This window comes from Schistocerca cancellata, chromosome 6 (assembly GCF_023864275.1).
Source record: "Schistocerca cancellata isolate TAMUIC-IGC-003103 chromosome 6, iqSchCanc2.1, whole genome shotgun sequence".
Lineage (NCBI taxonomy): Eukaryota > Metazoa > Arthropoda > Insecta > Orthoptera > Acrididae > Schistocerca > Schistocerca cancellata.
In genome coordinates this window covers 339,246,876-339,273,789 of record NC_064631.1, presented here as the reverse complement: position 1 = coordinate 339,273,789, position 26,914 = coordinate 339,246,876, and the positions used below count along the sequence as shown (strand labels likewise).

The window sequence follows — 26,914 nt, the reverse complement described above, 5'->3', positions numbered from 1 at the left end:
CTTCAGTGCTGGGGACAAAACCTGCGACATCTTTGGTGCTGTTTAAATCCCCTGGCGACCAGGGTGTCGCAGCATCTTCTGATACGCAACATCTGACCGGTTCGTCCTCCCTCGAGAGTGGGTGGCAGACAGTGATGGGTTTGCGTGTCACTGGGCGGAAGTCGAGAAAGGGAGCAGGTAGAGTGGTTGGCTCCCTACATCTTAGCAACAGAGACGAGGTGCTACCCAGCGTTGGTGATAGATAACTCCGAGCCAGCAGCGAATACCTCTCCTGTTAGACCAGCGGCCGATTTTCCGGCCCAGTCCGGCCAATTACAGATTGTAGGTATGCTTTTCATTTGGAGCTCCAGTGGTAGGCGGGTAATGGAAACCGCCAAGGAAATAGCAGGCAAGGCGCAAAGAAATGACAGTGTGCCCTGGGTATGTTTACCGCGAGTTTCGTCCGTGAAGTGGAGGAGGCTCTGCCGACGGCTAATGAGCGCGCTAGTTGCGACCGGCTGCATGTAGTGGCACATGTCGGCACGACTGACGACTGCCGCTTAGGTTCTGAGACCATCCTCGGCTCCTTTCGGCGGATGAATGATTTTTAAGGCAACTAGCATCCTACGTGGGATGCAGGCTATGCTGTGGAAAATAAGCGGAAAACGTTCAAAGGATGGGAAGACTCACCGCGGTTTAATAACCGTGTTAGAAAACGGCTATGTAAACAAAGAAAATTTCGTCGAAGATTAAGAAAAGTAAAAATGTAGCTGACATACAAAAGCTGAACGAAGCGAAAATGAGCGTAAAGAGAGAAATGAGAGAAGCATTCAATGCATTTTAAAGTAAAACTTTGTCAGCCAATTTGAGTAAAACACCTAAGAGGTTTTGGTCTATGTAAAATCAGTAAATAGGTCTAAATCATCAATTCACTCGCTTGGTGACGATACTGGCACCGAAACGGAGGATAACAGAGAGAAAACCGAAATACTGAATTCAGTCTTCCGAAATTGCTACAATGCGGAACATCGAAACCCGGTCCCTCCTTTCTATTATCGTACGAACGTCGTAAAGGCACATACTGAGACAGCCTATCGCGAAATAGAAAAACAACTACAATCGCTAGTGGTGGAAAGAAGTCACGACCAGATGAGATACCCATAAAATTCTCCAAAGATTTTGCCAAGGAACTTGCTCCCCTTCTAGCAGTAATTTATTGTAGATCTCTTGAGCAACGAAAGGTACTTAGCGTCTGAAAGAAAGCGCAGGTCATTCCCGGTTTCAAGAAGAGCTAGATCTATATCGTTGACATCTACCTGTTGTAGAATTATGACACATGTTTTATGCTCATGAATTTGGACGTTCTTGGAGAACGAAAATATCCTCTAAAAAATAACATGGATTCTGCAAACAGTTCGCTCTATTCCTCCAGTAGATCCACAGTGCCGTAGACAATGGCTCTTAGGTTGATGCCGTGTTCCTTAACTTTAGGAAGGCATTTGACACCGTACAACAAAGGGGTTTTGTGAAAAAATACGAGCTTATCAAGAATCACAGCAGATTTGCGATTGGATTCAAGACTCGCATGGAGACTGAACTCAACATGTCACTCTTAGCGGAAAAAATTCGACAGATGTAAAGGTAATATCCAGAATACCTCAAGAACCATGGACCTTGCTAGCCCCATGAACCATGGACCTAGCCGTTGGTGGGAAGGCTTTCGTAACTCAGCGATACAGATGACCGTACCGTAGGTGCAACCACAAGTGAGGTTTATCTGTTGAGAGGCCAGACAAATGTGTGGTTCCTGAAGAGGGGCAGCAGCCATTTTAATAGTTGCAGGGGCAACAGTCTGAATGATTGACTGATCGGGCCTTGCAACACTAACCAAAACGGCCTTGCTGTGCTGGTACTGCGAACGGCTGAAAGCAAGGGGAAACGACAGCCGTAATTTTTCCCGATGGCATGCAGCTTTACTGTATGGTTAAATGATGATGGCGTCCTCTTGGGTAAAATATTCCGGAGGTAAAATAGCCCCCATTCGGATCTCCGGGCGGGGACTACTCAAGAGGACGTCGTTATCAGGAGAAAGAAAACTGGCGTTCTACGGATCGGAGCGTGGAATGTCTGAAACCTTAATCGGCCAGATAGGTTAAAAAATTTAAAAAGGGAAATGGATAGGTTGAAGTTAGATATAGTGGGAATTATTGAAGTTCATTGGCAGGAGGAACAAGACTTTTGGTCAGGTGAATACAAGGTTATAAATACAAAATCAAATAGGGGTAATGCAGGAGTAGGTTTAATAATGAATAAAAAAATAGGAGTGCGGGTAAGCTACTACCAACAGCATAGTGAACGCATTATTGTGGCCAAGATAGATACGAAGCCCATGCCTACTAAAGTAGTAGTTTATATTCCAACTGGCTCTGCTGATAATGAAGAAATTGATGAAATGTATGATGAGATAAAAGAGATTATTGAGGTAGGAAGGGAGACGAAAATTTAATATGTCATGGGTGACTGGAATTCTAGAGTAGGAAAAGGAAGAGAAGGAAACATAGTGGGTGAATATGGATTGGGGGAGAGAAATGAAAGAGGAAGCCACCTGGTAGAATTTTGCACAGAGCATAACTTAATCATAACTAACACTTGATTCAAAAATCATAAAAGAAGGTTGTATACATGGAAGAATCCTGCAGATACTAGAAGGTATCAGATAGATTATATAATGGTAAGACAGAGATTTAGGAACCAGGTTTTAAATTGTAAGGCATTTCCAGGGGCAGATGTGGACTCTGACCACACTTTATTGGTTATGAACTGTAGATTAAAACTGAAGAAACTGCTAAAAGGTGGGAATTTAAGGAGATGGGACCTGGATAAACTGACTAAAGCAGAGGATGTACAGAGTTTCAGGGAGAGCATAAGGGAACAATTGACAGCAATGGTGGAAATAAATACAGTAGAAGAAGAATGGGTAGCTCTGAGGGATGAAGTAGTGAAGTCAGCAGAGGATCAAGTAGGTAAAAAGACGAGGGCTGGTAGAAATCCTTGGGTAACAGAACAAAAATTCAATTTTATTGATGAAAGGAGAAAATATAAAAACGCATTAAATGAAGCAGGCAAAAGGGAATACAAACATCTCAAAAATGAGATCGACAGGAAGTGCAAAATGGCTAAGCAGGGATGGCTAGAGGACACATGTAAGGATGTAGAGGCTTATCTCACTAGGGGTAAGATAGATACTGTCTAGAGGAAAATTAAAGAGACCTTTGGAGAAAGGAGAGCCACTTGTATGAATATCACGAGCTGAGATGTAAACCCAGTTCTAAGCAAAGAAGGGAAAGCAGAAAGGTGGAAGGAGTATAAGAGGGTCTATACAAGGGCGATGTACTTGAGGACAATATTATGGAAATGGAAGAGGATGGAGATGAAGATGAAATGGGAGATACGATACTGCGTGAAGAGTTTGACAGAGCACTGAAAGACCTGTGTCGATACAAGGCCCCGGGAGTAGACAACATTCCATTGGAACTACGGACTTCCTTGGGAGAGCCAGTCCTGACAAAACTCTACCATCTGGTGAGCAAGATGTATGAGACAGGCGAAATACTTCAAGATAAATATAATAATTCCAATCCCAAAGAAAGCAGGTATTGACAAATTTGAAAATTACCGAACTATCAGTTTAATAAATCACAGCTGCAAAATACTAACGCGAATTCTTTACAGACGAATGGAAAAACTGGTAGAAGCCGACCTCGGGGAAGATCAGTTGGATTCCGCAGAAATGCTGGAACACTCGTGGCAATACTGACCCTACGACTTACCTTAGAAAATAGATTAAGGAAAGGCAAACCTACATTTCTAGCATTTGTAGACTTAGAGAAAGCTTTAGACAATCTTGACTGAAATACGCTCTTTCAAATTCTAAAGGTGGCAGGGGTAAAATACAGGGAGCGAAAGGCTATTTACAATTTGTACAGAAACCAAATGGCAGTTATAAGAGTCGAGTGGCAAGAAAGGGAGCAGCGGTTGGGAAGGGAGTGAGACAGGGTTGTAGCCTGTCCCCGATGTTATTCAATCTATATATTGAGCAAGCACTGAAGGAAACAAAAGAAAAATTCGGAGTAGGTATTAAAGTCCATGGAGAAGAAATAAAAACGTTGAGGTTCGCCGATGACATTGTAATTCTGTCAGATACTGCAAGGGACTTGGAAGAGCAGTTGAACGGAATGGACCTTGTCTTGAAAGGAGGATATAAGATGAACATCAAGAAAAGCAAAACGAGGATAGTGGAATGTAGTCGAATTAAGTCGGGTGATGCTGAGGAAACTGGTTTAAGAAATGAGACACTTATAGTAGTAAAGGAGTTTTGCTACTTGGGGAGCAAAATAACTGATTATGGTCGAAATAAGGAGGATATAAAATGTAGACTGGCAATGGCAAGGAAAGCGTTTCTGATGAAGAGAAATTTGTTAACATCGAGTATAGATTTAAGTGCCAGGAAGTCGTTTCTGAAAGTATTTGTATGGAGTGTAGCCATGTATGGAAGTGAAACGTGGACGATAAATAGTTTGGACAAGAAGAGAATAGAAGCTTTCGAAATGTGGTGCTACAGAAGAATGCTGAAGATTAGATGGGTTGATCACATAACTAATGAGGAAGGCCCGCATCTCGTGGTCGTGCGGTAGCGTTCTCGCTTCCCACGCCCGGGTTCCCGGGTTCGATTCCCGGTGGGGTTAGGGATTTTCTCTGCCTCGTGATGGCTGGGTGTTGTGTGCTGTCCTTAGGTTAGTTAGGTTTAAGTAGTTCTAAGTTCTAGGGGACTGATGACCATAGATGTTAAGTCCCATAGTGCTCAGACCCATTTGAACCATTTTTGAACCTAATGAGGAGGTATTGAATAGAATTGGGGAGAAGAGGAGTTTGTGGCACAACTGGACAAGAAGAAGGGACCGGTTGGTAGGACATGTTCTGAGACATCAAGGGATCACAAATTTAGCATTGGAGGGCAGCGTGTAGGCTAAAAATCGTAGAGGGAGACCAAGAGATGAATACACTAAGCAGATTCAGAAGAATGTAGGTTGCAGTAAGTAATGGGAGATGAAGAGGCTTGCACAGGATAGTGGCGTGGAGAGCTGCATCAAACCAGTCTCAGGACTGAGGACAACAACAACAGCAACAACAACCCAAAGAAAGCGTGATAGGACTGTTATTGTTTACAATATACAGGATGGTCCAATGATAGTGGCCTGGCCAAATACCTCACTAATTAAGTGTCAAACGAAAAAAGTACAAAGAACAAAACTCGTCTAGCTTGAAGGGTGAAACCAGATGGCGCTCTGGTTGGCCCGAAAGATGGCGTTGTCATAGGTCAAACGCTTATCATATGCTTTTTTTAAAATAGGAACCTCCATTTTTTATTACATATTCGTGTAGTACGTAAAGAAATATCAATGTTTCAGTTGGACCACTTTTTTCGCTTTGTGATTGATGGCGCTGTAATAGTCACAAACGTATAAGTACATGGTATCGCGTAACATTCCGACAGTGCAGACGTTATTTGCTTCGTGATACATTACCAGTGTTAAAATGGACAGTTTACCAATTGCGGAAAAGGTCAATATCGTGTTGATATATGGCTATTGTGATCAAAATGCCCAACGGGGGTGTGCTATGTATGCTGCTTGGTATCCTGGACGACATCATCCAAGTGTCTGGACCGTTCGCCGGATAGTTCCATTATTTAAGGAAACAGGAAGTGTTCAGCTCTATGCGAAACGTCAACCACGACCTGCAACAAATGATGATGCCCAAGTATGTGTTTTAACTACTGTTGTGGCTAATCCGCTCATCAGTAACAGACAAATTGCCCGAGAATCGGGAATCTAAAAAAACGTCAATATTGAGAATGCTACATTAACATCGACTGCAACCGTATCATATTTCTATGCACCAGGAATTGCATGGCGACGACTTTGAACGTCGTGTACAATTCTGTCAATGGCCACAGGAGAAATTACGGGACGATGATTGATTTTTTGCACACGTTCTATTCAGCGACGAAGTGTCATTCACCACCAGCGGCAACGTAAAACGGCATAATATACACTACTGGTCAACGGAAAATCCACGATGGTTGCGACAAGTCGAACATCAGCGACCTTGGCGAGTTAATGTATAGTGCGGCATTATGGGAGGAAGGATAATTGGCCCCCATTTTATCGCTGGCAATCTAAATGGCGCAATGTACGCTGATGTCCTACGTAATGTTCTACAAGATGTTTCACTGCATGACAGAATGGCGATGTACTTCCAACATGATGGATGTCCACCACATAGCTCGGGAGCGGTTGAAGCGGTATTGAATAGCATATTGCATGACAGGTGGATTGGTCGTCGAAGCACCATACCATGGCCCACACGTTCACCGGATCTGACGTCCCCGGATTTCTTTCTGTGGGGAAAGTTGAAGGATATTTGCTACAGTGATCCACCGACAACGCCTGACAACATGCGTCTGCGCATGGCAGTGCATGTGCGAACATTACGGAAGGCGAACTACTCGCTGTTGAGAGGAATGTCGTTACACGTATTCCGAAATGGAATGAGGTTGACGGACATCATTTCGAACATTTACTGCATTAATGTGGTACTTACAGATAATCACGCTGCAACAGCATGCGTTCTCATAAATGATAAGTTCACAAAGGTACATGAATCACATTGGAACAATCGAAATAAAATGTTCAAACGTACCTACGTTCTGAATTTTAATTTAAAATAGCTACCTGTTACCAGCTGTTCGTCTAAAGTTGTGGGCCATGTGTCTGTGGCTATTACAGTGCAATCTATCAAAAAACGAAAAACATGGTCCAACTAAAACATTCATATTTCTTTACGTACTACACGAATATGTAATAAAAATGTGGGTTCGTATTTAAAAAAACGAAGATGATATCCGTTTGACCTATGGCAGCGCCATCTAGCGAGCCAACCATAGCGCCATCTGGTTTCCTCCTTCAAGATAGACAAGTTTCGTTCTTTGCAGTTTTTTCGTTTGACGCTTATTTCGTGAAATATTTGGCCCGGTCACGATCAGTGGATCACCCTGTATATAAATGATCTAGTAGAAACCGTCGGATGTTCTATAAAGTTGTTCGCAGCCGATGCGGATGACCTGCAGAGAATTGGTGAATGGTGCAGGCTCTGGCAGTTTACCCTGAACGTAAATTAATTTAATACACTGCGCATACATAGGAAAAGAAATCCACTGATGTGTAACAACACTATTGACGATAAACCGATGGAAGGAGTATCTGTCGTAAGATATTTTGGAGTGACTATCTGGCGCGATCTTAAGTGGAATGACCACATAAAGCAAATAGTGGGTAAAGGTGATGCCAGACTGAGATTTGGAGGAAGAATCTTAAGGAAATGTAACTCATAAATGAAGGAAGCAGTTTATAAGGCGCTTGTTCGACCCATTCTTGAACATTATTCATATCCTTTGGCTCCCTACCAGATAGGTCTGATATAAGAGATCCAATGAAGAGCAGCACGTTTCGTCACGCGGTGGTTCAGCCGGCACGAGAGCGTTACGGAGATTCTGAAGAAACCCATTGGTAGACGTTACATGAGAGGCGTTGTGCAGCCCGGAGAAATTTGCTACTAAATTTTCGAGCGAGCACTTTCCGGCAAGAGTCGGGCAACGTATTACTTAGCCTACGTACGTCTCACGTAATCACCATGAGCAGAAAATTCGAGAAATTAGTCAATGAAGGGGCTTACCAACAATCATTCTTCCTACGTCCTGTACGCGAATGAAGCAGGGTAGGAGGGATTAATTAACGGTACAAAAAGTACCCTCCGCCACACACCAATAGGTTGCTTGCGGTGTATGATATAGATATAGATGACCAAGACAACGCTAAACCCGAACAGAACTAAAGCACTCTGGCAGTCGACCTACCTGCCACAGGGAATTGTCACACTATTAACATACCCGCTGATGCTTTGGCATACGTACAGTTATTTTGACATATATTACTATCTTCTGATGCTTCACTTTTTTTGTTGCGCAGTGTAGATACTTCGCAGTAGTACATCTTTTTAAAAATGCTTGAATATACAGTGACGGTTATTAACGGACCGGCGAGTGAAATCGTGGTTTTATACGAACCTGGCGTCGTTGCAGTAACTGCTGGCGACGTCCACGTGGGTTGGCGCTGCTCGGCCGCGTCCACGGCGATGCGCGTCGAGGGCTGCGTCCCAGTGGTGGGCGTCCCATTCTCTGTCAACACAAGACAACGCGAACCGTCACTGACAGGCCTCTGCTTTCCCCTGCAGCTGCACTTACAAGCGGACATCCCAGAGTGTCAGCAGAGGATCTTGATGAAACGTAGCATGTAGGTGGTCAAAGTAATGAAACATGTACTTTCTCGTGTTCGCCCAGTTTAGGTTTTAACAAGAGGAAGAGATTAATGTCTAACTTCAGATCGATACTAAAGTCGTTACAGATAGGTCACAAGCTCGTATTAGGGAAGGATAGAGAAGAAATTGGCCGTGCCCTTTCGAAGGAAACATCCTGAAATTTGCCTTAAGCGATTTAGGGAAATCACGGAAAACCGTCAGGCTGGTCTGACGTGGGTTTGAACCGTCGTCCCCCCTTATGAGAGTCCAGTGTGCTACCCACTGCGCTACTCCACTTACTTAGTTTCACTTTTAAGAGGTAAAACACACCCCGAATGGTAATTTTCCATACTAAGTTTTGAAGAAATAGGTTAGACACCACGATATATACGAGGGTTGTAACTTTAATAGTAGCAACAATTTATTTAGAGCTCATAAAAGATAGATTTTTTTTTGGTCATCAGTCTACTGACTGGTTTGATGCGGCCCGCCACGAATTCCTTTCCTGTGCTAACCTCTTCATCTCAGAGTAGCACTTGCAACCTACGTCCTCAATTATTTGCTTGACGTATTCCAATCTCTGTCTTCCTCTACAGTTTTCGCCCTCTGCAGCTCCCTCTAGTACCATGGAAGTCATTCCCTTATGTCTTAGCAGATGTCCTATCATCCTGTCCCTTTCCTTATCAGTGTTTTCCACATATTCCTTTCCTCTCCGATTCTGCGTATAACCTCCTCATTCCTTACCTTATCAGTCAACCTAATTTTCAACATTCGTCTATAGCACCACATCTCAAATGCTTCGATTCTCTTCTGTTCCGGTTTTCCCACAGTCCATGTTTCACTACCATACAATGCTGTACTCCAGACGTATATCCTCAGAAATTTCTTCCTCAAATTAAGACCGGTATATGATATTAGTAGACTTCTCTTGGCCAGAAATGCCTTTTTTGCCATAGCGAGTCTGCTTTTGATGTCCTCCTTGCTCCATCCATCATTGGTTATTTTACTGCCTAGGTAGCAGAATTCCTTAACTTCATTGACTTCTTGACCATCAATCCTGATGTTAAGTTTCTCGCTGTTCTCATTTCTACTACTTCTCATTACCTTCGTCTTTCTCCGATTTACTCTCAAACCATACTGTGTGCTCATTCCGTTCAGCAGATCATTTAATTCTTCTTCACATTCACACAGGATAGCAATGTCATCAGCGAATCATATCATTGATATCCTTTCACCTTGTATTTTAATTCCACTCCAGAACCTTTCTTTTATTTCCATCATTGCTTCCTCGATGTACAGATTGAAGAGTAGGGGCGAAAGGCTACAGCCTTGTCTTACACCCTTCTTAATACGAGCACTTGGTTCTTGATCGTCCACTCTTATTATTCCCTCTTGGTTGTTGTACATATTGTATATGACCCGTCTCTCCCTATAGCTTACCCCTACTTTTTTCAGAATCTCGAACAGCTTGCGCCATTTTATATTGCCGAACGCTTTTTCCAGGTCGACGAATCGTATGAAAGTGTCTTGATTTTTCTTTAGCCTTGCATCCATTATTAGCCGTAACGTCATAATTGCCTCTCTCATCCCTTTACTTTTCCTAAAGCCAAACTGATCGTCACCTAGCGCATTCTCAATTTTCTTTTCCATTCTTCTGTATATTATTCTTGTAAGCAGCTTCGATGCATGAGCTGTTGCGCTGATTGTGCGATAATTCTCGCACTTGTCGGCTCTTGCCGTCTTCGGAATTGTGTGGATGATGCTTTTCCGAAAGTCAGATGGTACATCGCCAGACTCATATATACTACACACCAACGTGAATAGTCGTTTTGTTGCCACTTCCCCCAATGATTTTAGAAATTCTGATGGAATGTTATCTATCCTTTCTGCCTTATTTGACCGTAAGTCCTCCAAAGCTCTTTCAAATTCCGATTCTAATACTGGATCCCCTATCTCTTCTAAATCGACTCCTGTTTCTTCTTCTATCACATCAGACAAATCTTCACCCTCATAGAGGCTTTCAATGTATTCTTTCCACCTATCTGCTCTCTCCTCTGTATTTAACAGTGGAATTCCCGTTGCACTCTTAATGTTACCACCGTTGCTTTTAATGCCAGCAAAGGTTGTTTTGACTTTCCTGTATGCTGAGTCTGTCTTTCCGACAATCATATCTTTTTCGATGTCTTCACATTTTTCCTGCAGCCATTTCGTCTTAGCTTCCCTGCACTTCCTATTTATTTCATTCCTCAGCGACTTGTATTTCTGTATTCCTGATTTTGCCGGAACATGTTTGTACTTCCTCCTTTCATCAATCAACTGAAGTATTTCTTCTGTTACCCATGGTTTCTTCGCAGCTACCTTCTTTGTACTTATGTTTTCCTTCCCAACTTTTGTGATGGCCCTTTTTAGAGATGTCCATTCCTGTTCAACTGTACTGCCTACTGCGATATTCCTTATTGCTGTATCTATAGCGTTAGAGAACTTCAAACGTATCTCGTCATTCCTTAGTACTTCCGTATCCCACTTCTTTGCGTATTGATTCTTCCTGACTAATGTCTTGAACTTCAGCCTACTCTTCATCACTACTATTTTGTGATCTGAGTCTATATCTGCTCCTGGGTACGCCTTACAATACAGTATCTGATTTCGGAATCTCTGTCTGACCATGATGTAATGTAATTGAAATCTTCCCGTATTTCCCGGCCTTTTCCAAGTATACCTCCTCCTCTTGTGATTCTTGAACAGGGTATTCGCTATTACTAGCTGAAACTTGTTACAGAACTCAATTAGTCTTTCTCCTCTTTCATTCCTTGTCCCAAGCCCATATTCTCCTGTAACCTTTTCTTCTACTCCTTCCCCTACAACTGCATTCCAGTCGCCCATGACTATAAGATTTTCGTCCCCCTTTACATACTGCATTACCCTTTCAATATCCTCATACACTTTCTCTATCTGTTCATCTTCAGCTTGCGACGTCGGTATGTGTACCTGACCTATCGTTGTCGGTGTTGGTCTGCTGTCGATTCTGATTAGAACAACCCGGTCACTGAACTGTTCACAGTAACACACCCTCTGCCCTACCTTCCTATTCATAACGAATCCTACACCTGTGATAGCATTTTCTGCTGCTGTTGAAATTAGCCGATACTCATCTGACCAGAAATCCTTGTCTTCCTCCCACTTCACTTCACTGACCCCTACTATATCTAGATTGAGCCTTTGCATTTCCCTTTTCAGATTCCCTACCACGTTCAAGCTTCTGACATTCCAGGCCCCGACTCACAGAACGTTATCCTTTCGTAGATTATTCAATCTTTTTCTAATGGTAACCTCCCCCTTGGCAGTCCCCTCCCGGAGATCCGAATGGGGGACTATTCCGGAATCTTTTGCCAATGGAGAGATCATCATGACACTTATTCAATTACAGGCCACATGTCCTGTGGATACACGTTACGTGTCTTTAATGCAGTGGTTTCCATTGCCTTCTGCATCCTCATCTCGTTGATCATTGCTGATTCTTCCGCCTTCAGGGGCAATTTCCCACCCCTAGGACAAGAGAGTGCCATGAATCCCTATCCGCTCCTCCGCCCTCTTTGACAAGGCCGTTGGCAGAATGAGGCTGACTTCTTATGCCGGCCGCCAATGCTGATTATTTATCAAAATTTAGGCAGTGGCGGGGATCGAATCCGGGACCGAAGACGTTTTGATTAAGTATCAAAGACGCTACTCCTAGACCACGGTTACCCCTAGATACGTGTTCAAAGTTTTAGCTGTGCCAGTTGTGTTGACAGTTCTAGCGGCGCGGTCTATTGCCCGACGAATTTGTAGCAGTTCTGAAGCGTTCTGAAGCGAATTCCGTGAAGTATTTCCTTTAGATATCGAGTTGAACTTACGAGGGCTTAAGTCAGGGGAGTGCAATAGGTAGCACTTAGCAGCCCCATCAGTCAAACAAATCCGTAATAGATTGCACTGTACGTGCTTGAGCATTCTCCTACAAAATGATGGTCACTTCCTGCAGAAAGTGTCATGACTTCTGTCTCTATGTTGTTCATTTTTGGAACGCAGCCTACGACCAGCTTAGAGACAGAAGTGGTGTAAATGAAATTAGGTTTTAAGCATTTCCATACAGATTACCATTGTTGTAATGATTTTGTATCTTAACAATGAGTTACTTACACATTTCAGTTAACAAATTACGTGTATGTTGACTGGTGAAATAAAAGACGATTAAAAATCTATAATTTCAAACGTAAAACAGCAATTTAAAATGTAAAACTAAAATAATTAACAAAAAATAATTATAGTAACAATGAACGATTAGATGTTTTAATTAGGTATGTTGAACCAAAATAGGTTGCCTTTGTGTTCTAGAAGGAGCCTCTTTTATTGGTAACCAAAATGCCCTCGGCCCTGGGTACGAAAACCGCCACCACTTAATTTTGGATACAAATCATAACCATTGGCAGCCGGAGACTTCTGGCATAAGAAGTTACCCTCATTCTGGCAACGGCCTTGTCAAAGAAGGCGGAAGAGTGGACGGAAGTTCTCGGTACTCTAGCCACAGTTGTGGGAAACTGCCCCTGAAGAACGAAGAATCAGCTATGATCAACGGCATGAGGATGCTGAGTTAAAGACATATAATGCGTATCCACAGGATATTTCGCATGTAACCGCAAAAGTGTTGTGATGATCTCTCCATTGGTAAAAGATTCCGGAAAAGTCCACCATAGGAATCTCTGCGAGGCGACTGCCAGTGGGGAGTTGACCACATGAAAAAAGATTGAATAACCAATTGAAGGATAATGTTCTAAGAGCCGGGACGTAGGATGCCAGAAGTTTCAACTTTGTAGGGAAGCTAGAAAATCTGAAACAGGAAATGAAAAGTCTCAATCTAAATAAAGTGGGGATCAGTGATATGAAATGAAAAGATGACGAGAATTTCTGGTCAGATAATTACAGACTAATATCAACGGCAGGAGATAATGTATATCAGGAGTAGGATTCGTTATGAACCGAAAGATAGTGCAGCGAGTGAGTTACTGTGAATAGTTCAGTAATAGGTTTGTTCCCATCAGAATTCACAGAAAACTAACATCGACAATGATAGTCCAGGTATTCATGCCGACGTCGCACGCTGAAGATGAAGAAATAGAGAATTTATATCAAGGTATTGACCGGGTAATTCAGTACGCAAAACGAGCTAAAAATTTAACAGGCATGGTGGAATAGAATGAGGTCGCAAGGGGAGCAGAAGTAAGGGTTAGGGGAGAATTTGGCTTGGTGATAGGTACGAGAGGGAAGAAAGACCATTTGAGTGCTTCAATAAATTTCAGCCAGTAATTTCGAATACTTTGCTCAAAAGTTACAAAAGTATACTTGGAGACGGCCGAGTGATACGGGAAGATTTCAGTTAGATTACATCATGGCCAGACAGGTATTCCGAAATCACGTACTGGAAAGTAAGACGTATCTAGGAGAGGATATAGACCCAGATCACAATTTATGAGTGATGAAAATAGGCTAAATTTAAGAGGTTGGTCAGGAAGGATCAATAAGCAAAGAAGCAGGTTACGGAAATACTAAGGAATGAAAAGATACGCTTGAGGTTCTCTAAGTGGTCGGTAAGTGGGCGTTTCTCAGAGGGGAGAGTGACATGTAGCTGCCTGACAGGGTAATACCTCCAACTTCCATACCAACAACTCTCCTAAGAGAGTGCTTTTCCTGCTAGCGTTTTCTTGAGTGGTGAGGGGTATGTATGCGAGGAGAAGCTGGGGGATTTTCCAAGACGCGGAGAGCGTAATTAATTGATCAGTTTAATAAATTAAGTAATAAATAGGTCAGTGGGCAGTTCATTCGAAGAGGAATTGACACATTAGAACATGGTAATCACAGAAGTTGGAAAGAAAAACATAGGTACAAATACGGTAACTGCTAATAAACTGTGGGTAACAGAAGAAATGCTTCAGTCGATCGATGAAAATACTAAAATGTTCAGGGAAATTCAATAATACAGAAATACAAGCTGCTGAGGAAAAGAATAAATAAGAAGTGCAGGAAAGCTGAGACGAAATGTCTGCAAAAAACATATGAAGAAATCGGCAAAAACAAATGATTGTGGGAAAGACTGACCCAGCATCAAGAAAAGTCAAACAAACCTTCGGTGAAATTAAAATCAAGGTTGGTAACGTTAAGAGCGAAATGGAAATTCCACTGTTAAATACAGAGGACCAAGCGAACAAGTGGAAAGAGTATACTGAATGCCTATGTGAGGGAGAACATTTGTTTGATGTGTTAGAAGAAGAAATAAGAGATGATATAGAAAGATAGGCGATCCAGTTGTAGAATCAGAATTTAAAAGAAGTTTGGAAGACTTAAAATCAAATAGGGCAAAACAGATGGAGAACATTCCTTCTGAATTTCTAAAATCATGGGGGTAAAAGGCAATAAAAACGACTATTTACGTGGTACAATGTATGAGAGTAGCAATATACCGTCAGACTTTCGGAAAAATATCATCCACGCAATGACGAAGACTGCAAGAGCTGAAAAGTGCGAGATCTATCGCGCAGTCAGGTCATGCATCCAAGATGCTGACGAGAACAATATTCAGAAGAACGGAAAATAAAACTGAGGGTGTGTTACATGACGAACAGTTTGGCTTTAGGAAATGTAGGGTCTGCAGCAGTTAGACGTTGCGGTTGATAACGGAAGCGAGACTAAAGAAAAATTAAGACACGTCCATTAGACTTGTCGAATTGGAAAAGCGTTTGATAATGTAGGATACTCCTAGATTTTCGAAATTATGAAGAAAATAAGGGTAAACTATAGGGAGAGACGGGTAATATTTAACAAGATCCAACAGGAAATAATAAGATTGGTAGATCAACAACGAAGAGCTCGCATTAAAAATAATGTAAGGCAGGGTTGTAGTCTTTCGCCACTCCTGGTAAATCTATACATCGAAGAAGCAATGATGGAAAATGTAACAACAGTTGAAGAGTAGAATTAAGTTCAAAGGGTATCAATGATAAGATTCGTTGATGACATTGCTACCCTGAGTGATAGTGAACAAGAATTACAGGTTCTGCTGAGTGGAATAAACAGTCTAATGAGTAAAAACTATGGACTGAGAGTGAATCGAAGAAAGACGAAAGCAAGAAGAGGAAGCCGAACTGAGAAGGATTGATGGTCAGTGGTTCAAATGGCTCTGAGCACTATGGGACTTAACATCTATGGTCATCAGTCCCCTAGAACTTAGAACTACTTAAACCTAACTAACCTAAGGACAGCACACAACACCCAGTCATCACGAGGCAGAGAAAATCCCTGACCCCGCCGGGAATCGAACCCGGGAACCCGGGCGTGGGAAGCGAGAACGCTACCGCACGACCACGAGCTGCGGACAGCATTGATGGTCAGGGAGCAAATGAAATTAAGGAATTCTGCTACCTAATCAGCAATGTAACCAGTGACGGACAGAGCAAGGACGACATAAATAGCAAACTAGCGCTGGCAGGAAGGCCATCCCTGGCTAAGAAACGTCTGCTAGTATCAAACATAGGTCTCAACTGTGGAAGAAATTTCTGAGGATGTACGTTTGGAGCACAACACTGTATGGTGGGGAAACATGAGATGTGGGAAAACTGGAAAAGAGGAGAGCAGAATCTTTCGAGATGTGGTGCTATAGAAGAATGTTAAAAATGAGGTGGATTGATCAGGTAAGGAAAGAGGAGGTTCCGTGTCTAATCGGAGAGTGAAGAAATATATGGAGAATACTGAACAGAAAAAGAGATAGGAAGCTAGGACAGCGTTAAGACATGAGGGAATTACTTCCATGGTACTAGATGAAGCTGTCGAGGGCAAAAGCTGTAGACGAGGACAGAAATTGGTACACAGGCAGCAAATAAATGAGGACGTAGGTTGCAAGTGCTACTCCGAAATGAAGAGGTTGGAACAGGAGAAGAATTAGTGGCGGATCAATCCAGACAGAGGACTGATGATAGAAAATAGAATACGATGTTGAAAATACTTTGACAGCATAATGTGTATAGGTTTACAGAAAAATGGTGGCTTAGAAATCAGCTTTATTAGCGATGGATGAATGTGGCCTGAAAGCGTCTTTAATTTTTATACTAAGCAAACTTTTCGTTTTTCAAAATTAATCAGTTGTGGTTGGCTATTTCGCATAATTTCAAAATACTACAAAATCAGGTTACAGAGTTATTCAAATACGTCAACCATATTTCGACTTTTATTTTTTTGTGTTTCATGGGTTTGAAAATAATAGTATGCACCCAATCGCCAAACTAGTTTTCAGGGCGTATTTTAAGCACTAAAAGTAAAAGTAAAAGTGAACAAAGCGAAAAAACACATGATCCATTATTTCTATCCGTCTACATATCCACCAACTTTCATCAAGGTTGTTTCTTAACACTTGGTACTGTCCCTTGTCATTGCATGGTTTGAGCGCTGTATATACAGGGTGTCCAGGGTGTCCAGGAGGAAAGGTTAATATTCCGAGATGTAACGGGAACAATCATTCGAAGCAAAAAAAGTGCAGCAAACGTTAGCCCTGAAATGCATGCCTTAAGAGCTATGATCACTTTTTCTTCTTCAATACAGTGAAACAAATCTATTCTACTGCAAACTCTTTGCTGTCCATATTTTGGCAAGAGCTGAATGATAAACAAAACAACAAATGAACCTGTCATGATCCCTAAAATTCGTATGTTAAGATCTATGAGCACATCTTCAACAGAAGAGATGTGTTTCACAGTAGCTTAGATGTACAAGCGCTAGTACTTTTTAGGCTATGTGTTGTACAGATCATGTTTACTAGACTCTGTGTTAAACAAGATCCTTCAAGTCGTATCTCTCAACGTACGCCATTCTTCCTGGAACACCGTGTATAATTCATGAAGTTACGTAGATCGGCGGCATTAATACGCTAGTTGCTCATCAGTAAAAAGGTAAAATGCCTGCTGCATTTATGTCTACAGTCATACTCAGTAAACCACTGTAATGTATATGGTATGTAATGCTTATCACGGTACCACATGTTATTGTTTATTGCCGCTCCAACTTTGTATGGAGAGAAGGAGGAACGATTCCTTGAATGTTGAGCGTGCTGCAGTTAGTCGAACCTTGTCTTCGTATTCCCCGTCCTTAAAGGAGTGAAAAATAGTTGGAAAGGGTGGGGGCGGCTAAGAAACCTTTGAGTTTTGACTTGAAACTGGTTATTGAAAGTTTGTAAGAAGGCTCCCGCGGGGATAAGTGGTATGACTCTTCAAGCTTTTGCCGGTTCGAGTTTTAAATGTTTGCGGCACATTTTCCTGTGAATTAAACCAATGGATGACCACTCATGCCGGTCTTACTTGCTTACGATTAATATCCCCTGTTAGTCATATCTAGTATGGGCTGTACGCACTTTTTTAAAAAAATTCACTCGCTTTCGGACCGTGGCCATTGATCCATTTCAGTGGAAATTGGAAATTAATGGTAAGTACAATGGGACAAAACTGCTAAGGTCATCGGTCCCAAGGTTAACGCACTACTTAATCTAACTTAAACTAACTTACTCTAAGGACAACACACACTCATGCCCGAGGGAGGGCTCGAACCTCCGACGACAGGAGCCGCTCAATCCATAACAAGACGCCTCAGATCGCACGGCTACTCAGCGCGGCTTCCATTTCAATAGTAGCGTCAAGTATGATGATACGAAAGTAAGGACGACACAGTACTCAGTCCGTGAGTGGAGATAACGACCGACCCGGCCGGAAATCGAACCCAGAGTCGTTCACATTCCAGCGCTGACCGCACAGCTACTGCGAAGTACGTTGCACTCACATGAGCAGTATTCCAACATCGAACTCACGAATGATTTGCAAGCTCTCTCCTTTTCCCCTCCTACTTTCCTTGTTCCTTCTTACATTACGCCCTTTGTAGGACCCTAGGTGGCCTATTCATGTGCTGTATTTTCTTTTTCTTTTCCAGTAACCTCTTCTTCCTTTCTTTTCTTCTCTCTCACTCTTCGTCAGAAACCTTTAGTATATTTTTTTCTTTTCTGCTCCAGTAGTGGTTCTTTGCTGTTTCCCTGTATCGTTCTCTGTCGATGGTATGCTTGTGATCTGTACTTTTTTCTTGAATTTTCCTATCCTTCCCCCACTGTCCCCAATTCCTATCTGTCCTACCTGAGGTCACCGTCTTTCCTTTTGTCCTCCCCGTTGTCTCCCATACTCTTCCTACTCGCTCTGATCAGATGTCACACAAGTATTGCTCCCTTCAACCTTATGTTTCCAGATATTGTCCTCGTGGTCAGGTGCTTTGTTTTCTCTAGATCTTCGCATATATCTCTCACCACAAAATGTCACTTGTATTACTCGTAAATCTCGGAAGCTTGCGATAGTAGGGCCTACTCTTCGCATGCGTGTTTTCAGTTTCATTCACATTCTTCTTCCCCTCGCTCCAATGTCAGTTCTATAAATTTAGAATGATTAAGGAGAAACTAACATTTTTTCATCAATAGCAAAAGAGATTAGATGTAGGACTATACAAGTTTTGCACATTTAGTTGTCTTATTGTAATCTGCATTTCGCCAACGAATTGGTCATTTTAGTTTGTGAGCAAGATAAATTAATTAATATTTTTAATGATACGATTCTATTCACATTTATACAGATATATTTTTCTCTGTCACATTTGCACTTTGCAACTAATAGTGTGGAGTAATAAACCAGTCGAAACGTTGAACACTCATTGTCTCATTATTCATCTAATTTTACTTACCCATTTGCATCTTCTTGAGAGATTTTCCGACGGTTATTTTAATTTTAACTAACAACATAATTTATGCTTTATTTGTGTTCTGTAGTAGCTTCCACTATCTGGAATGTTTTCCAACTAACATCCACCACACTCCACCGAATGTCAATTTTGACATCATACTTAAACAAAATGTCCAACAACAGCATCGTGCTCTTGTCTTCGCTTACATGAGATACTGGTTGAACTGGACTGCCTCCAGCTGAAAACCTATCTCCACTGACTACTATGGTCTTCTATCATTATCTCTCACTCCACACAATCTGTAGCCTGGTTGGTTCCATCACCTCAGACCCGCTACCTCTTTACTGACTACTGAAAAATGTGCTCTATGACCAAGAGAAACTTTTACTTTTTGCCCCCTTCAACACTTATTACTGCACATTCCGCCTCTGCATAACTACTCACTGTATTTGAGTCTAACAGGAGCACTTTCCAGCAGACTTCGGTTTCCCTCTTGCTTTTATCGGGTCCTAATTTCTACCCTGTGTGCTGTTATTACTGAGCCGTGGTGGGACCGGCGCCGGTAGTACCTCTGACATGAGTACGATCGATTTCCTAGTAAAGAGGTTTGTCTTGGGGCTTCGGCCGGCTCGGAATATAAGCGAGTGTCGATCGCGATTAAGGGGAAGAACGCTTTGAGAACGAAAGGTGGCGGTGTGCGAGTCGGCGATTGGCTGGCTGGCAGAAGCGAAGACGGCGTCCCTGGGGCCAGTCGGCGGTTATCACGTGGTTACACTGGAGGCGGCAGGAGTTGACCGGCACTGTTCACTCTGCAGCAACCTCGTGAGCTGTGGATGTGCTCGCTTCCTTGGAGGGACACGCTGTTAAGGTCTTGCGAAGTGGTGGTCTGACATCTTCGCAAACCGCCCCAGCACAAGACTCCCAGTTAAGTGATGATGATGATGATGTTTGGTTTGTGGGGCGCTCAACTGCGTGGTTATCAGCGCCCGTACAATTTCCCAACCTTTGCTCAGTCCAATTTCGCCAATTACCTGGATGATGATGAAATGATGAGGACAACACAAACACCCAGTCATCTCGAGGCAGGTGAAAATCCCTGACCCCACCGGGAATCGAACCCGGGACCCCGTGCTCGGGAAGCGTGAACGCTACCGCGAGACTACGAGCGGCGGACCCCAGTTAAGTACTCTAATTGCTAAGAGCGCTTAGTTAACTGTGATTGTGGTCGCTCGTGGTACAGTAAGACGTTGCGGGACCTCTGATGTTGTGTGTGTTTGATTTCATTTGATGCCTCTTACTAAGCGTGTGCTCTGCTTCGAATAATATTGATGTATTTGGAAAATTTTAGTTCATTACCTATTGTTAGTAGGCATTTAATTTGCTTACGATATCGGTTAATCCATGTCAGTATGTCCTCTGCGGGCTATCTGAGTTTTTGTTTCTAGCGGTTAGCGTCATGAGCTTTGCAGGCCCACTTAAGGTGGCCAATATGTATGTCTTTCACTTAAGCGTTTGTTATAAGACACTGTTTCACTTAAGCAAAGGACTTGCGAGTGGAATTAGTTTTTGCAGAGCCTTGCTTTTATAGTGTTAATTTACTGGTCAATGTTGAATGTTAATGTTAAGAAAAGTATTTTGGCCACCAGTTGTCGGGTGTGAGCTGTGTTTCAGTGAGCTGAGGCAACGAGCAACCGAAGCGGAGAGCTTCCCTTTAGATTACAAGTTTGGCTTACGGGCGGTGTACTTCGCCTGAGATCGTGTGTTCCCCCTCGGTAGCATTTGCTGGGTTCACATTTCGGTTGCCTACTCGACGTGGAGTTGTAAACGGAGCCACGTCTTGGTTCAGTCGTCCCACCATTCGTAGCTATACTTCGGCCTTAAAATCTTGGACCTTACTTCTGTTATTACACATTAATTATTATACATAGTTGTAACTTTCTATGGCCTAAAAGCCTATCTTAAAAGCCAACGGCCATTTGAATAATTTTGGGGTTCGCTCTGCAAGGTTCTCTAGCCTAGTAATTTGCAATATTCCCCTAATTACGTTTTAATAAATATGTTCTAAGGACTCGTATTAAAATTGAGGCGGTGTGTAAACTGCTATTTTACATGTAATGTTAAAATATTGAATTGAAAGGGTCTTAAGTAACGTGTCTTAACTAGAGTTGTTTTATTGAAGTTATGGTCAAATTCGTTCTTAATGACTCCTATCAGGTTTTATATCAGATTGTTGTCAATGGTTTATTAGTTTATTAATGATTTTATGCAATGAGAGAGTTTCTTAAATATTTTGCCCGAGTGGCGTTTATCAATGTTTATGGGAGACCGTTGGCTAACTGTTTATTAACGTGCCTATGACTTTATCTTGTGAGTGCTTTGCAAATAATCTTGCCTGAGTGGCGTCTGTCAATTTTCATGTCAGATTTTTTTATGGTACTTAATAAACACATTGGAATTGAAATGTTTACCTTATTAGGTCAGCCCTTCCACTCCCTTTAGCTTTAAAGGTTAAACCAAGCAGGCGTTAAGTAAAAATGTTCCAATTAACATTACCAAAATTCCGTTGCCGACACATATCAGCTCTATGCACTGAGGCTGGAGGCACTGCCTCTGCAAACACTCCACTTCCGTCATGTGCACCTGTTACAATATTGACATGTACCATAGCTAACGGAAGCGGAATGAAATCCCTTGGAACACTTGTGTAGACCCTTTGTGACATATAAAATGGTGTTAGGCCTTTTAAGAATGTGTCGAGCGCTCTTTGCTCAGTTGCCTGTACCCATTTTTTAATTTGCTTCATCATCCCCCATATCATACGTATGCACATTTACCTTTCTTATCCTATAGGCCAAATCCTCCAAGGCTTCCATATGCCTCTTCGTAACATTTCTCAATGACTCCTGAAAGAATCTTTCACTGTTCTGTTTCGTATACTGTTGCAGAAACCCACGCCTCAGTCGCTCGATCATCACCATATTCCTCAGCACCTCTATACGCCTTAAAAAGCTTTCCACGTCTTATCCTAGCCGTAGTTCTGCCACCTATAATAACTGACTATCGGGCCAACCATCTATATCCGCAAACGTCGTCAGATCCTCAACAAACGATACCACATATTCAAGAAAAGGGATTGGTTAGGCTAGCGCCATTTTGATCTATCACATGGTCTGCCACTTGGAGCTATACTATTTGCTCTTCCTTAACTGTAATTTGCTCCTATAACTATGTGTTTCCTGACGACAGCTGTGCTACCTTCTCCATCAACAAAAGTAGAGCCTCTGGCTGCAAACGCCTTCCATCTCTTACTCCGCCACTTCTGTCTCATATTTACACAAAATACACCCAGCAGAATAACGCCACAATTCACAGTCTGAAAATTACTATCAAATTACATATGTGCAGTCAGCTTAGGCGATTCCTATGCTCAGTTCGGTGCTTGCAACGCTACTGTGTGTGTCATAACACAAACACCTCATGTCGGTGGCACATTAAGGCAGTCAGGGATACTTGTGCGCCATCAGTCCTGCAATGGACGACTGGATCCATGTGTCTGCTGGTGTACTGCATAATGGCACAATCATCCCTATAGCAGAAGACAGCTTTTGTGCATGCGATATGACCACTTAACCCTGGGCAGAAATGCAATTTGCTCATGGAGTGAGCCTGGGATGGCCTGGAGCGCCATAGCAGTAAGTCCAGAAGGTGGACTTGGTGGAGGAAGCTGGTATCACGATGGAGACCTGAACTCATGACTGCTGCTGGTGGCTCCATTTGGTCTTCTCATTTAGGGCAGCACCCACGTCTTGGTAGAGCTGCTGGGGTTTGAATAAAATAGCTTCCAGTGTCAGCTATTTTTATTGGCGTACAGTACATTAAACATGCCAATGCGCCGCTTCTAGGCGTATTCTCAGCTACACCATTGAAACCTGCGGGAGCCTGTACTGCAGGAACCGTACATTACTACTACGCTGGTAGATTTCACGACGTTTGCATAACCCATTTCGCAATAATTAATAGATTTGTTGCTCTAATCCAAATGAAAATACCTTGCGATCATCAATTACCAGTGGTTGCTGCAATTCTTCACGACGTATTCTCACAGTTTTCCCATAAAATGGTAGTGCATTACACCATTAACTTTATCATGCAGAGCAAAACGTTTCTCATAAAATGGTAGTACATTACACCATTAACTTTATCTGCAGAGCAAAACGTATGTTATCTTTTGCTGATAATGTTAATTATGCTTTTGTGTATTGGAAACTACCATAAATTTCGTTCATAAGAGTTGTCTTGGGTACTTTGCACTTTGTGTAGGGTGTCAGTTATTGGGACATCAGCTACTTGCGGCCATTGTCGATTGTAATCGATTGACTGGTAATGGGCAACAGATAGTAGTTAAGAGGTAAAGATAAATTTATCACTTGTAATTAATAGTTAACAGGTAATGGGCACAGATAACAGACAGTTGATAACAGGAGACAGGTAACGTAATGGCTAACAGGTAACGAGAAACAGGAAATGACCGAGCGGGGTGGCGCAGTGGTTAGACACTGGACTCGCATTCGGGAGGACGACGGTTCAATCCCGCGTCCGGCCATCCTGATTTAGGTTTTCCGTGATTTCCCTAAATCACTCCAGGCAAATGCCGGGATGGTTCCTCTGCAAGGGCACGGCCGACTTCCTTCCCAATCCTTCCCCAATCCGATGAGACCGATGACAACGCTGTCTGGTCTCCTTCCCCAAACCAACCAACCAAACAGGTAATGAGTATGGCACAGTAGCAATTTGAACAATGGCAGAGTAAAGGTTCCTGGCAAGATGCAAGATATTGTCACAACTAGCTAATTTACTATTTAACCATTTATCGTTTACCTATTTGATCACTTATTCACTTACCCAATTACCTGCTTACCTACACAGTTACGCAACCATCCTATTATCCACTTGCACTTACCTGCTTTTGCAGGTACCTGCTCATATACTCACTAAGTAACACGCTACCACCTACCTGCTTCCATGCTTACCAGCATACCCAAAATGTGACATCAGAAGACGACAAATATGTGGCGCTGCAAGGTGACATTAGTAACATTGCATAGGGTCGCTCTAATGTTTGGATGACTCCGATATCGGTGTTACAGATAAGTTTTTGAGGAATTTATACTTGTAAAAAACATCGTTTAATGCTGCGTACATATCTAATAGTTGCCATGTCGGCGATATGCCCGTCACGATATGCGCGTCACGATAAGCGCTACATTGAAGATGAGCTGAATAGTTAGGGCAACACAGACACAGGTTCCTCGTGAGGAAAAAACTCAGGCACAGTGGTAAATAGAATCTGGGACCCTGTTATATAAAGGCAACGCTAACCACTAACCACAAGACGTTACGTTCGTAGTATAGTACATATAGCTCGCAAATGCATTTCTTTTTTTAGAATAGGTAAGTTTCTCTTCAGTTCCGACTTCTTACGTATTGATTTCAGGGATAGAAATTATAAGCCTTATTAATTAGAGAGTAGCGTTTGTCATGCAGAGACAAAGACAAAACTGAACTGTAGTTAAGTACAAGGAGGTCAACACCGGTGAGTGAAAGGATGACTGCACCCCTCATGTTACAACTTTAAATAGGGGAAGCTACAGACAACTAGTCTTTCAATTCATTCGTTGTGTCTAAGTTACACGTTTTCCTTCTAATTCTATCGTATCCTCTACCTCAGAAACTATTTAGAGATGAACCCCTTTTAAAATAGATTTTATTGTCAGATATAGGCAAATTAATTTGCGATATTTATTTCGATTCTCTCACACAAAGATCTTCCTAGCTCTATATTGCACAGGAAGACTGTGTGTTTTCGTTCATAAAATACAGAAATGAATGCGAATACGTCTGTAACATGCTGAGCTGGTGCGTTTCTGGCTCCAGTTTCCATCCTCATTTTGATCTTTGAGTCGACTTCGATGTTTGTCTTCGGGTGATCTTTTGGCGGCGCGGATTTAACGGCAGCGCGTCCGCTCTGCTGGAGAGGTGTGTCGGGATCGGCGGTGAGCGACAGTCACGTGGGACTCTTTACGTAGGCAGGACGGCAAGAGGACGAGTAGGACAACGAAGGAGCGAGGCCAGCGGCTACGGCGTGTTGAGTCGTGAGTGCAGATCCACCGCCCATGGTGATTTGGTTTTTCTATAGGCCGGAAGGACAAGCTCCTTCGAGTCTGATATAACCTGCCCCGGCCGATTGAATTTGAGTCACCTAGTTGCTTCCGTGGGTAGTGCATGGCTTAATTGAATATGCCAGTGTACTAAAAATCTTTTGGAATTGTTTTAGTTGTTTATCACTTACCTCGGTGCCATGACTAACTATCTTGACGCCAGTTGAGGAAGTGTGGCTACGCCCAAACCAACCGACGTGAAGCGTGGTTAAAGACGTACCTAGAAGTGCAACGGGTAGTGAGTAAGTCCGGCTCTGGTGCTTCAAGATACGCCGAGATACGTCATCTATTCAACATTGTAGTTCATTTGGTAGTTTGGCGTGTAAATGTGCGCCGAGATAATTGTCATCTTAACTTTAGGGCATGCATTTTAGCGAACTTATTAATCAAAGTTTAAGGGCTGTCTCTGGCCAAGTAACTCACGGAGGCTAATTTGTTTCTATTCAGTTGTGTTGATCACCTGTTCTCCAGATAAGATTGTGTAGTTTATGTCTCAGAATATTGTCTGCCGTTGATGTGTGTTGTGTTACAGATAATTGGCAGCGGTGGATGCGAGCATACTGGGACCAGAGCACAACGAGGGCAGGGAGATATTTAAGGCCCTGCACCTCCTTTACATCTTGGGTTATGTTGTCACTGTTGCGTTTGTCCATCTTTCCGGTGGAGAATTATAGCATCTGAAGTTCGATTGCAGTGCAAAGTTGAGTACATTTCTATGTCATTTTCTGTCTCGTGGATCTCTCGTATTGATTTCAATCCTTGGTCTGCTCGCATCTATCACTAATTCACACGCAATATTGTAGCGACCTCATTTTAGGAGTATTGTCGGATGGTCATGTTCCAACTGAATCATCCTAAGAATATTGTTGGCTAATCAACTGAGTAAGTTAATTTGAAGATTGGTTTGGTCAAAATTAAAGCACCTCCTTAATTTTTTTAGTCATTTGTGTATATTTTTGTTTAGGAAAGTTGACTAGCCAAACCTTAAAAGATCTCTGTTCTTACCCTTCATCTGTTCCTCAGCTGATTGGAAGTAATGAGAGTTCTGATGGGAATTGTATGGACATTTGTTCTTATTAAGTAAAACTTTACCTGAGTATATTTACCTAGTCATATTCAAATTTCAAGTTTCATGGGTCTTGTTCCAGCTAAAGAAATTTATTTGTTATTTGTCCAAGTGATCTGCCCTTGTAAGGCAGTCTCCTGTATTATTGTGATTGTGGTTTTATAATTCTTTTGATTCTAATAAAATATGTACCAACTACAACAGATTACTATTGTGATTTTGGTGTGTCACTATCATTACACATTTCACATGCCAGTCACTATCTTCTCCATTGTTAAAACGTATTGCCTCATAACATGAGGATGAAAGAGAATTAATATTTTTATTTCTAGTACGGCAGTAAGAAAATTTTAATTACTTTCTAGGCTCTTATTTACTAATAGAGTGCAATTATGGGTTGTGTTCACCAAGGTCTTAATTGTAACTAATTGGGAAATAGTATCTCTAA

General features: G+C 42.3%; 1 protein-coding gene across 1 annotated transcript in view; it reads right to left on the bottom strand.

Moving 5' to 3' along the window:
* LOC126088317 (V-set and transmembrane domain-containing protein 2B-like) overlaps nucleotides 1-24,206 on the bottom strand; it is a gene marked incomplete at its 3' end in the record, with an annotated part of 157,779 nt that extends 133,573 nt beyond the window's left edge. Inside the window, exons 1-2 of the mRNA XM_049906447.1 lie at nucleotides 24,197-24,206; nucleotides 8,165-8,275 (exon numbers count right to left, since the gene is read on the bottom strand). Coding sequence (XP_049762404.1) covers nucleotides 8,165-8,275; nucleotides 24,197-24,206 — 121 coding nt within the window. The remainder of the gene's footprint in view (nucleotides 1-8,164; nucleotides 8,276-24,196) is intronic.
* Between the last annotated feature and the right edge of the window lie 2,708 nt (nucleotides 24,207-26,914).